This window comes from Salvelinus fontinalis, chromosome 11, assembly GCF_029448725.1.
Source record: "Salvelinus fontinalis isolate EN_2023a chromosome 11, ASM2944872v1, whole genome shotgun sequence".
Taxonomy (NCBI): Eukaryota; Metazoa; Chordata; class Actinopteri; order Salmoniformes; family Salmonidae; genus Salvelinus; species Salvelinus fontinalis.
In genome coordinates this window covers 58,113,220-58,126,358 of record NC_074675.1, presented here as the reverse complement: position 1 = coordinate 58,126,358, position 13,139 = coordinate 58,113,220, and the positions used below count along the sequence as shown (strand labels likewise).

The window sequence follows — 13,139 nt, the reverse complement described above, 5'->3', positions numbered from 1 at the left end:
CAGCTTTCCTCTCAGACATATCACTTCCTGTCTGTCATTCATAGAGAGAACACTGGTCTGCACACACACACACACACACACACACACACACACACACACACACACACACACACACACACACACACACACACACACACACACACACACACACACACACACACACACACACACACAATACACTACACACACACACACACACAATACACTACACACACACACACACACAATACACTACACACACACACACACACACACACAATACACTACACACACACACACACACACACACCACACACACACACACACACACACACACACACACACACACACACACACACACACACACGCACACAATACACTACACACACACGGCATTCACACAGGCACACATACACACACACAGCACACGCACAGCACACACACAGACACACATACACATACACACACACACACACACACACACACACACACATACACAGCACATACACACACACACAGCACACACACACACACACACACACACACAATACACTACACACACACAGCACACACACATACAAAGCACACATACACACAATACACTACACACACACATACACACACAATACACTACACACACAGACACACACACACACACACACACACACAATACACTACACACACACAGCACACACATACACACACACACACACACACACACAATACACTACACACACACATACACACACACAGACAGTTGGATATATCTTCAGCCGGCAAAGTGTTAGTGTCAACCTCTGTACCAGCTGCAGATTGAAGACTACGGAGGATCAACACGGTAAATCTCTGTTATAAATAACCTGCTAATATGGTATAAACATTAATCTGTTATAAATGACCTGCTAATATGGTATAAACATTACTCTGTTATAAATGACCTGCTAATATGGTAGAAACATTACTCTCTGTTATAAATAACCTGCTAATATGGTAGAAACATTACTCTGTTATAAATAACCTGCTAATATGGTAGAAACATTACTCTCTGTTATAAATAACCTGCTAATATGGTATAAACATTACTCTGTTATAAATAACCTGCTAATATGGTATAAACATTACTCTCTGTTATAAATAACCTGCTAATATGGTATAAACATTACTCTCTGTTATAAATGACCTGCTAATATGGTAGAAACATTACTCTCTGTTATAAATAACCTGCTAATATGGTAGAAACATTACTCTCTGTTATAAATAACCTGCTAATATGGTATAAACATTACTCTGTTATAAATAACCTGCTAATATGGTATAAACATTACTCTCTGTTATAAATAACCTGCTAATATGGTATAAACATTACTCTGTTATAAATAACCTGCTAATATGGTATAAACATTACTCTCTGTTATAAATAACCTGCTAATATGGTAGAAACATTACTCTCTGTTATAAATAACCTGCTAATATGGTAGAAACATTACTCTCTGTTATAAATAACCTGCTAATATGGTAGAAACATTACTCTCTGTTATAAATAACCTGCTAATATGGTAGAAACATTACTCTCTGTTATAAATAACCTGCTAATATGGTATAAACATTACTCTGTTATAAATAACCTGCTAATATGGTATAAACATTACTCTCTGTTATAAATAACCTGCTAATATGGTAGAAACATTACTCTCTGTTATAAATAACCTGCTAATATGGTAGAAACATTACTCTCTGTTATAAATAACCTGCTAATATGGTAGAAACATTACTCTCTGTTATAAATAACCTGCTAATATGGTAGAAACATTACTCTCTGTTATAAATAACCTGCTAATATGGTATAAACATTACTCTGTTATAAATAACCTGCTAATATGGTATAAACATTACTCTCTGTTATAAATAACCTGCTAATATGGTAGAAACATTACTCTCTGTTATAAATAACCTGCTAATATGGTAGAAACATTACTCTCTGTTATAAATAACCTGCTAATATGGTAAAAACATTACTCTCTGTTATAAATAACCTGCTAATATGGTAGAAACATTAATCTGTTATAAATGACCTGCTAATATGGTAGAAACATTACTCTCTGTTATAAATAACCTGCTAATATGGTAGAAACATTAATCTGTTATAAATAACCTGCTAATATGGTAGAAACATTACTCTCTGTTATAAATGACCTGCTAATATGGTAGAAACATTACTCTCTGTTATAAATAACCTGCTAATATGGTAGAAACATTACTCTCTGTTATAAATAACCTGCTAATATGGTAGAAACATTAATCTGTTATAAATGACCTGCTAATATGGTAGAAACATTACTCTCTGTTATAAATGACCTGCTAATATGGTAGAAACATTACTCTCTGTTATAAATGACCTGCTAATATGGTAGAAACATTACTCTCTGTTATAAATAACCTGCTAATATGGTAGAAACATTACTCTCTGTTATAAATGACCTGCTAATATGGTAGAAACATTAATCTGTTATAAATTACAATCAACATGAAGTGTGTCCCGAATATTCCCTATATAGTGCACTACTTTAGACCAGAGCCCTGTTCCCTGTATAGTGCACTACTTTAGACCAGAGCCCTATATAGTGCACTACTTTAGACCAGAGCCCTGTTCCCTGTATAGTGCACTACTTTAGACCAGAGCCCTATATAGTGCACTACTTTAGACCAGAGCCCTATAGAACCCTATTCCCTATATAGTGCACTACTTTAGACCAGAGCCCTATAGAACCCTATTCACTATTTAGTGCACTACTTTAGACCAGAGCCCTATAGAACTCTATTCACTATTTAGTGCACTACTTTAGACCAGAGCCCTATGGAACCCTATTCCCTGTATAGTGCACTACTTTAGACCAGGGCCCTATGGAACCCTATATAGTGCACTACTTTAGACCAGAGCCCTATATAGTGCACTACTTTAGACCAGAGCCCTATATAGTGCACTACTTTAGACCAGAGCCCTATATAGTGCACTACTTTAGACCAGAGCCCTATAGAACCCTATTCCCTATTTAGTGCACTACTTTAGACCAGAGCCCTATAGAACCCTATTCACTATATAGTGCACTACTTTAGACCAGAGCCCTGTTCCCTATATAGTGCACTACTTTAGACCAGGGCCCTATGGAACCCTATATAGTGCACTACTTTAGACCAGAGCCCTATATAGTGCACTACTTTAGACCAGAGCCCTATATAGTGCACTACTTTAGACCAGAGCCCTATAGAACCCTATTCCCTATTTAGTGCACTACTTTAGACCAGAGCCCTATAGAACCCTATTCCCTATTTAGTGCACTACTTTAGACCAGAGCCCTATAGAACCCTATTCACTATTTAGTGCACTACTTTAGACCAGAGCCCTATGGAACCCTATTCCCTATATAGTGCACTACTTTAGACCAGAGCCCTGTTCCCTATATAGTGCACTACTTTAGACCAGAGCCCTATATAGTGCACTACTTTAGACCAGAGCCCTATATAGTGCACTACTTTAGACCAGAGCCCTATATAGTGCACTACTTTAGACCAGAGCCCTATATAGTGCACTACTTTAGACCAGAGCCCTATAGAGCCCTATTCCCTATATAGTGCACTACTTTAGACCAGAGCCCTATAGAACCCTATTCACTATTTAGTGCACAACTTTAGACCAGAGCCCTATGGAACCCTATTCGCTATATAGTGCACTACTTTAGACCAGAGCCCTATTCCCTATATAGTGCACTACTTTAGACCAGAGCCCTGTATAGTGCACTACTTTAGACCAGAGCCCTATATAGTGCACTACATTAGACCAGAGCCCTATAGAGCCCTATTCCCTATATAGTGCACTACTTTAGACCAGAGCCCTATAGAACCCTATTCACTATTTAGTGCACTACTTTAGACCAGAGCCCTATGGAACCCTATTCCCTATATAGTGCACTACTTTAGACCAGAGTCCTGTTCCCTATATAGTGCACTACTTTAGACCAGAGCCCTATATAGTACACTACTTTAGACCAGAGCCCTGTTCCCTGTATAGTGCACTACTTTAGACCAGAGCCCTATGCAGTGCACTACTTTAGACCAGAGCCCTGTTCCCTGTATAGTGCACTACTTTAGACCAGAGCCCTATGCAGTGCACTACTTTAGACCAGAGCCCTGTTCCCTATATAGTGCACTACTTTAGACCAGAGCCCTATATAGTGCACTACTTTAGACCAGAGCCCTGTTCCCTGTATAGTGCACTACTATAGACCAGAGCCCTATATAGTGCACTACTATAGACCAGAGCCCTGTTCCCTATATAGTGCACTACTTTAGACCAGAGCCCTGTTCCCTATATAGTGCACTACTTTAGACCAGAGCCCTATATAGTGCACTACTTTAGACCAGAGCCCTATATAGTGCACTACTTTAGACCAGAGCCCTGTTCCCTATATAGTGCACTACTTTAGACCAGGGCCCTATTCCCTATATAGTGCACTACTTTAGACCAGGGCCCTATTCCCTATATAGTGCACTACTTTAGACCAGGGCCCTATTCCCTATATAGTGCACTACTTTAGACCAGGGCCCTATTCCCTATATAGTGCACTACTTTAGACCAGAGCCCTATTCCCTATATAGTGCACTACTTTAGACCAGAGCCCTATTCCCTATATAGTGCACTACTTTAGACCAGAGCCCTATTCCCTATCTAGTGCACTACTTTAGACCAGAGCACTATTCCCTATATAGTGCACTACTTTAGACCAGGGCCCTATTCCCTATATAGTGCACTACTTTAGACCAGAGCCCTATTCCCTATCTAGTGCACTACTTTAGACCAGAGCCCTATTCCCTATCTAGTGCACTACTTTAGACCAGAGCCCTATTCCCTATCTAGTGCACTACTTTAGACCAGAGCCCTATTCCCTATATAGTGCACTACTTTAGACCAGAGCCCTATTCCCTATCTAGTGCACTACTTTAGACCAGAGCCCTATTCCCTATCTAGTGCACTACTTTAGACCAGAGCCCTATTCCCTATCTAGTGCACTACTTTAGACCAGAGCCCTATTCCCTATATAGTGACTGTGTATATTATAGTGAATAGACTGTACAGTCATGGCCAAAAGTTTTGAGAATGAAACAATATTAATTTCCACAAAGTTTGCTGTTTCAGTGTCTTTAGATATTTTTGTCAGATGTTACTATGGAATACTGAAGTATAATTACAAGCATTTCATAAGTGTCAAAGGCTTTTATTGACAATTACATGAAGTTGATGCAAAGAGTCAATATTTGCAGTGTTGACCCTTCTTTTTCAAGACCTCTGCAATCCTCCCTGGCATGCTGTCAATTAACTTCTGGGTTCCATCCTGACTCATGGCAGCCCATTCTTGCATAATCAATGCTTGGAATTTGTCAGAATTTGTGGGTTTTTGTTTGTCCACCCGCCTCTTGAGGTTTGACCACAAGTTCTCACTGGGATTAAGGTCTGGGGAGTTTCCTGGCCATGGACCCAAAATATCGATGTTTTGTTCCCCGAGCCACTTAGTTATCACTTCTGCCTTATGGCAAGGTGCTCCATCATGCTGGAAAAGGCATTGTTCGTCACCAAACTGTTCCTGGATGGTTGGGAGAAGTTGCTCTTGGAGGATGTGTTGGTACCATTCTTTATTCATGGCTGTGTTCTTAGGCAAAATTGTGAGTGAGCCCACTCCCTTGGATGAGAAGCAACCCCACACATGAATGGTCTCAGGATGCTTTACTGTTGGCATGACACACACCTTTTGCAGAATATCAGTCTGTCCCTGATGTTTTTCCTGGAGAGAAGTGGCTTTTTTGCTGCCCTTCTTGACACCAGGCCATCCTCCAAAAGTATTTGCCTCACTGTGCGTGCAGATGGACTCACACCTGCCTGCTGCCATTCCTGAGCAAGCTCTGTAGTGGTGGTGCCCCGATCCCGCAGCTCAATCAACTTTAGGAGACGGTCCTGGTGCTTGCTGGACTTTCTTGGACGCCCTGAAGCTTTCTTCACAACAATTGAACCGCTCTCCTTGAAGTTCTTGATGATCCAATAAATGGTAGGTGCAATCTTACTGGCAGCAATATCCTTGCCTGTGAAGTCCTTTTTGATCAAAGCAATGATGACGGCACATGTTTCCTTGCAGGTAACCATGATTGACAGAGGAAGAAAAATTATTCCAAGCACCACCCTCCTTTTGAAGCTTCCAGTCTGTTATTCGAACTCAATCAGCATGACAGAGTGATCTCCAGCCTTGTCCTCGTCAACACTCACACCTGTGTTAACGAGAGAGTCACTGACATGATGTCAGCTGGTCCTTTTGTGGCAGGGCTGAAATGCAGTGGAAATGTTTTTGGAGGATTCAGTTCGTTTGCATAGCAAAGAGGGACTTTGCAATTAATATGATCACTCTTCATAACATTCTGGAGTATATGCAAATTGTCATCATACAAACTGAGGCAGCAGATTTTGTGAAAATTTATATTTATGTCATTCTCAAAACTTTTGGCCACGACTGTATATATAGCCACTATGGGTCCTGTTAAGTAGGGCACTACATATGGGTGCCTTAATGGTTCTCTCACCTGTTTCTCCTCTAGGTTTTTCAGCCCGTCAACATGGCACTCGTCTTCCTCCTCCTCTTCCTCCCCCTCTCGCACCGCTCCAATGCCATGACTGGTTGCCATAGTGACCGTGACAAGGACCACCGCCCCCGGGTCAACTGCACGGCAACCAGCCTTAGTGACGTCCCCGCCAGCATTGACACAACAACCAAGGTACTGCTACACATCTCTATAACAACTAAATGAAAGTCACCTAAAGGCAATAGTTATTCTGGCTTCAACCAAGGTACTGCTACACATCTCTATAACAACTAAATGAAAGTCACCTAAAGGCAATAGTTATTCTGGCTTCAACCAAGGTACTGCTACACATCTCTATAACAACTAAATGAAAGTCACCTAAAGGCAATAGTTATTCTGGCTTCAACCAAGGTTCTGCTACACATCTCTATAACAACTAAATGAAAGTCACCTAAAGGCAATAGTTATTCTGGCTTCAACCAAGGTACTGCTACACATCTCTATAACAACTAAATGAAAGTCACCTAAAGGCAATAGTTATTCTGGCTTCAACCAAGATTTCAGAAGTTGGTCTGGACCGCTGAATAGATTCTCAGTCCAATGATTGTAAAAGAAAGTTCAGGACAATACTCTCCTCCCCACCTTACTCTACAAGTAGAGTAGAATGGAAGCTAAGATTTAAAGTTAGCTTTTTTCTACGTGTAAAAGGTAGGAAATAGCTGTTTCTGTCGGGTTTTTCTCAAATCAGTCTTGAGAGGTTGAGTAACAACCAGAGCTGTGTCTCTGTTGCCCAACACATGTAACCACATTTAACCTACTACTTAGTAGTAGTGGCACCTTTCCTAATAGTAGGGGGTGAAAGGTTCAGAATAACTCACTGTATACAGCCCCTCATAGTGTATGGTTAATAGCATAGATCATCCACCCGGAATACAGCCCTATACCTAAGACAGGTTAGGCCCCCTACCCCAAGGCAGTGGTAATGACAAGACAGTTTTGCTTGAAAATAATGAAAATACATTGTCAGTTTTAGGCAACAACACAACGAGCACAATTTCCCAGTTCACAGAATAGCCTACTGTAACCTACCTCATGTGTAGCCTAGCTTGAAGACAACCAATGAAAACATAGCAACCCAACCTAGATCTCTCGATATCCCAATAACAAGCAAATCAGAATGATACCCATTACTGTGTTCATGGAGTCTGTGTGAGAGCTGTCAGGGACTCAAATCAGAATGATACCCATTACTGTGTTCATGGAGTCTGTGTGAGAGCTGTCAGGGACTCAAATCAGAATGATACCCATTACTGTGTTCATGGAGTCTGTGTGAGAGCTGTCAGGGACTCAAATCAGAATGATACCCATTACTGTGTTCATGGAGTCTGTGTGAGGGGCTGTCAGGGACTCAAATCAGAATGATACCCATTACTGTGTTCATGGAGTCTGTGTGAGGGGCTGTCAGGGACTCAAATCAGAATGATACCCATTACTGTGTTCATGGAGTCTGTGTGAGAGCTGTCAGGGACTCAAATCAGAATGATACCCATTACTGTGTTCATGGAGTCTGTGTGAGAGCTGTCAGGGACTCAAATCAGAATGATACCCATTACTGTGTTCATGGAGTCTGTGTGAGAGCTGTCAGGGACTCAAATCAGAATGATACCCATTACTGTGTTCATGGAGTCTGTGTGAGAGCTGTCAGGGACTCAAATCAGAATGATACCCATTACTGTGTTCATGGAGTCTGTGTGAGAGCTGTCAGGGACTCAAATCAGAATGATACCCATTACTGTGTTCATGGAGTCTGTGTGAGAGCTGTCAGGGACTCAAATCAGAATGATACCCATTACTGTGTTCATGGAGTCTGTGTGAGAGCTGTCAGGGACTCAAATCAGAATGATACCCATTACTGTGTTCATGGAGTCTGTGTGAGAGCTGTCAGGGACTCAAATAAAACAAGTAGTCTGCAACGTTGTCACAGTCATTTTCTTCTCCTTTGAATGGCTAATTAGGCCTAAATGTCCATTATTAACAGTGTCCCTTCTTAGCCCTGCTATGTAATGTCAAACAACTGGAAAAAGTCTACAACTTCAGATGTCTTCTTCTTTCAGGAAGTAATCAGAAAGTCCGAAAAGTTTATAACTAAAACACTTGAATTCACGGCTCTCTTTTGATGTTGGTCGCAATTCTTTGATGTCCATCACTCTGGCAGAAGACAGCTAGCATCACTCTGGCAGAAGACAGCTAGCATCACTCTGGCAGAAGACAGCTAGCATCACTCTGGCAGAAGACAGCTAGCATCACTCTGGCAGAAGACAGCTAGCATCACTCTGGCAGAAGACAGCTAGCATCACTCTGGCAGAAGACAGCTAGCATCACTCTGGCAGAAGACAGCTAGCATCACTCTGGCAGAAGACAGCTAGCATCACTCTGGCAGAAGACAGCTAGCATCACTCTGGCAGAAGACAGCTAGCATCACTCTGGCAGAAGACAGCTAGCATCACTCTGGCAGAAGACAGCTAGCATCACTCTGGCAGAAGACAGCTAGCATCACTCCGGCTGGTAGCCAAATCAAATCAAATTGTATTGGTCACATACACATGGTTAGCAGATGTTAATGCGAGTGTAGCAATGCTTGTGTTTCTAGTTCTGACCGTGCAGTAATATCTAACAAGTAATCTAACAATTTCACAACAACTACCTTATACACACAAGTGTAAAGGAATGAATAAGAATATGTACATATAAATGAGCGGTGGCTATGCCGTTCGCCATCTGATGGCCTTAAGATAGAAGCTGTTTTTCAGTCTCTCGGTCCCTGCTTTGATGCACCTGTACTGACCTCTCCTTCTGGATGATAGCGGGGTGAACAGGCAGTGGCTCGGGTGGTTGTTGTCCTTGATGATCTTTATGGCCTTCCTGTGACATCAGGTGGTGTAGGTGTCCTGGAGGGCAGATATTTTTCCCCCGGTGATGCGTTGTGCAGACCTCACTACCCTCTGGAGAGCCTTATTATTTCAGGGCCGTTGAGGTGTCTGCTTGGAGGGGGGGGGGGATATACATGACTGTGATTACAATCGAAGAGAATTCACTTGGTAGATAATGGCGTCGGCATTTGATTGTAAGGAATTCTAGTTCAGGTGAACAAAAAGACTTGAGTTCCTGTATGTTGTTATGATCACACCACGTCTCGTTAATCATAAGGCATACACCCCCGCCCCTCTTCTTACCAGAGAGATGTTTGTTTCTGTCGGCGCGATGCGTGAAGAAACCGGGTGGCTGTACCATATCCCGAGTGAGCCATGTTTCCGTGATACAGAGAATGTTACAATCTCTGATGTCTCTCTGGAAGGCAACCCTTGCTCGGATTTCGTCTACCTTGTTGTCAAGAGACTGGACATTGGCGAGTAGTATGCTCGGGAGCGGTGCGCGATGTGCCCGTCTACGGAGCCTGACCAGAAGACCGCTCCGTCTGCCCCTTCTGCGGCGCCGTTGGGTCGCCTGCTGGGATTCGATCCATTGTCCTCGGTGGTGGACCAAACAGAGGATCCGCTTTGGGAAAGTTGTATTCCTGGTCATAATGTTGGTAAATTGACTTTGCTCTTATATCCAATAGTTCCTCCCGGCTGTATGTAATAAGACTTAAGATTTCCTGGGGTAACAGTGTAAGAAAAATACATAAAAAAACAAAATACTGCAAAGTTTCCTAAGAGCGCGAAGCGAGGCGGCCATCTCTGTCGGCGCCGAATGTTTCTTTTTGCTAGCTGGCATCACTCCGGCGGGTAGCTAGCTGGCATCACTCTGGCTGGTAGCTAGCTGGCATCACTCCGGCTGGTAGCTAGCTGGCATCACTCTGGCTGGTAGCTAGCTGGCATCACTCTGGCTGGTAGCTAGCTGGCATCACTCCGGCAGGTAGCTAGCTGGCATCACTCTGGCTGGTAGCTAGCTGGCATCACTCCGGCGGGTAGCTAGCTGGCATCACTCCGGTGGGTAGCTAGCTAGCATCACTTCGCTGGGTAGCTAGCTGCCATCACTCCGGCGGGTAGCTAGCTGGCATCACTCTGGCGGGTAGCTAGCTGGCATCCCTCCGGCTGGTAGCTAGCTGGCATCACTCCGGCTGGTAGCTAGCTGGCATCACTCTGGCTGGTAGCTAGCTGGCATCACTCCGGCGCGTAGCTAGCTGGCATCACTCCGGCGGGTAGCTAGCTGGCATCACTCCAGCGGGTAGCCAGCTGGCATCACTCCGGCAGGTAGCTAGCTAGCATCACTCCGACGGGTAGCTAGCTGGCATCACTCCGGCTGGTAGCTAGCTGGCATCACTCCGGCGGGTAGCTAGCTAGCATCACTCTGGCTGGTAGCTAGCTAGCATCACTCTGGCTGGTAGCTAGCTAGCATCACTCTGGCTGGTAGCTAGCTAGCATCACTCTGGCTGGTAGCTAGCTAGCATCACTCTGGCTGGTAGCTAGCTGGCATCACTCCGGCGGGTAGCTAGCTAGCATCACTCTGGCTGGTAGCTAGCTAGCATCACTCCGGCGGGTAGCTAGCTGGCATCACTCCGGTGGGTAGCTAGCTAGCATCACTTCGGCGGGTAGCTAGCTGGCATCACTCCAGCGGGTAGCTAGCTGGCATCACTCTGGCGGGTAGCTAGCTGGCATCACTCTGGCGGGTAGCTAGCTGGCATCACTCTGGCTGGTAGCTAGCTGGCATCACTCTGGCTGGTAGCTAGCTTGCATCACTCTGGCTGGTAGCTAGCTAGAATAACTCTGTCTGGTAGCTAGCTGGCATCACTCTGGCTGGTAGCTAGCTAGCATAACTCTGTCTGGTAGCTAGCTGGCATCACTCCGGTGGGTAGCTAGCTAGCATCACTTCGGCGGGTAGCTAGCTGCCATCACTCTGGCTGGTAGCTAGCTGGTAGCTAGCCGGCATCACTCTGGCTGGTAGCTAGCTAGCATCACTCTGGCTGGTAGCTAGCTAGCATCACTCTGGCTGGTAGCTAGCTGGCATCACTCTGGCTGGTAGCTAGCTGGCATCACTCTGGCTGGTAGCTAGCTGGCATCACTCTGGCTGGTAGCTAGCTGGCATCACTCTGGCTGGTAGCTAGCTAGCATCACTCTGGCTGGTAGCTAGCTGGCATAACTCCGGCGGGTAGCTAGCTGGCATCACTCTGGCTGGTAGCTAGCTAGCATCACTCTGGCTGGTAGCTAGCTGGCATAACTCCGGCGGGTAGCTAGCTGGCATCACTCTGGCTGGTAGCTAGCTGGCATAACTCCGGCTGGTAGCTAGCTGGCATAACTCCGGCGGGTAGCTAGCACCATCGATTGAACTCATGGCAATCCCAAGGGCCAAATGACAGTCAGTCGGCGGTATGGAACACACCTCTTCCAGAACTAGCACGTGCTCTTTCTCCAATGAATCTCTGACATAAATGACTTTCAGAATTTGGCTCCTCTCTACTTGCTATCTTTCTCTAACTCTCTCCTCCTTTTCCATCACACTCACGCCTTTCCAGAACCTCTCCTCCTCTTTCCAGAACCTCTCCTTCCTCTTTCCAGAACCTCTCCTTCCTCTTTCCAGAACCTCTCCTTCCTCTTTCCAGAACCTTTCCTTCCTCTTTCCAGAACCTCTCCTCCTCTTTCCAGAACCTCTCCTCCTCTTTCCAGAACCTCTCCTTCCTCTTTCCAGAACCTCTCCTTCCTCTTTCCAGAACCTTTCCTTCCTCTTTCCAGAACCTCTCCTTCCTCTTTCTAGAACCTTTCCTTCCTCTTTCCAGAACCTCTCCTTCCTCTTTCTAGAACCTTTCCTTCCTCTTTCCAGAACCTCTCCTCCTCTTTCCAGAACCTCTCCTTCCTCTTTCTAGAACCTTTCCTTCCTCTTTCCAGAACCTCTCCTCTTCTTTCTAGAATGTTTCCTTCCTCTTTCCAGAACCTTTCCTTCCTCTTTCCAGAACCTCTCCTCTTCTTTCTAGAATGTTTCCTTCCTCTTTCTAGAACCTTTCCTTCCTCTTTCCAGAACCTCTCCTCCTCTTTCTAGAACCTTTCCTTCCTCTTTCTAGAACCTTTCCTTCCTCTTTCCAGAACCTCTCCTCTTCTTTCTAGAACCTTTCCTTCCTCTTTCTAGAACCTTTCCTTCCTCTTTCCAGAACCTCTCCTCCTCTTTCTAGAACCTTTCCTTCCTCTTTCTAGAACCTTTCCTTCCTCTTTCCAGAACCTCTCCTTCCTCTTTCTAGAACCTTTCCTTCCTCTTTCCAGAACCTCTCCTCCTCTTTCCAGAACCTCTCCTTCCTCTTTCTAGAACCTTTCCTTCCTCTTTCTAGAACCTTTCCTTCCTCTTTCTAGAACCTCTCCTTCCTCTTTCTAGAACCTCTCCTCCTCTTTCCAGAACCTTTCCTTCCTCTTTCCAGAACCTCTCCTTCCTCTTTCCAGAACCTCTCCTCCTCTTTCCAGAACCTCTCCTCCTCTTTCCAGAACCTCTCCTTCCTCTTTCCAGAACCTCTCCTCCTCTTTCCAGAACCTTTCCTTCCTCTTTCCAGAACCTCT

At 44.4% G+C, this 13,139-nt stretch overlaps 1 protein-coding gene across 1 annotated transcript in view; it reads left to right on the top strand.

The window, feature by feature from the left end:
* Positions 1-338: 338 nt before the first annotated feature.
* LOC129864765 (uncharacterized) overlaps positions 339-13,139 on the top strand; it is a 30,338-nt gene continuing 17,537 nt past the window's right edge. Inside the window, exons 1-2 of the mRNA XM_055937060.1 lie at positions 339-817; positions 6,616-6,792. Of these exons, the coding sequence (XP_055793035.1) occupies positions 6,634-6,792 (159 nt within the window). The 5' untranslated portion in view covers positions 339-817; positions 6,616-6,633. The remainder of the gene's footprint in view (positions 818-6,615; positions 6,793-13,139) is intronic.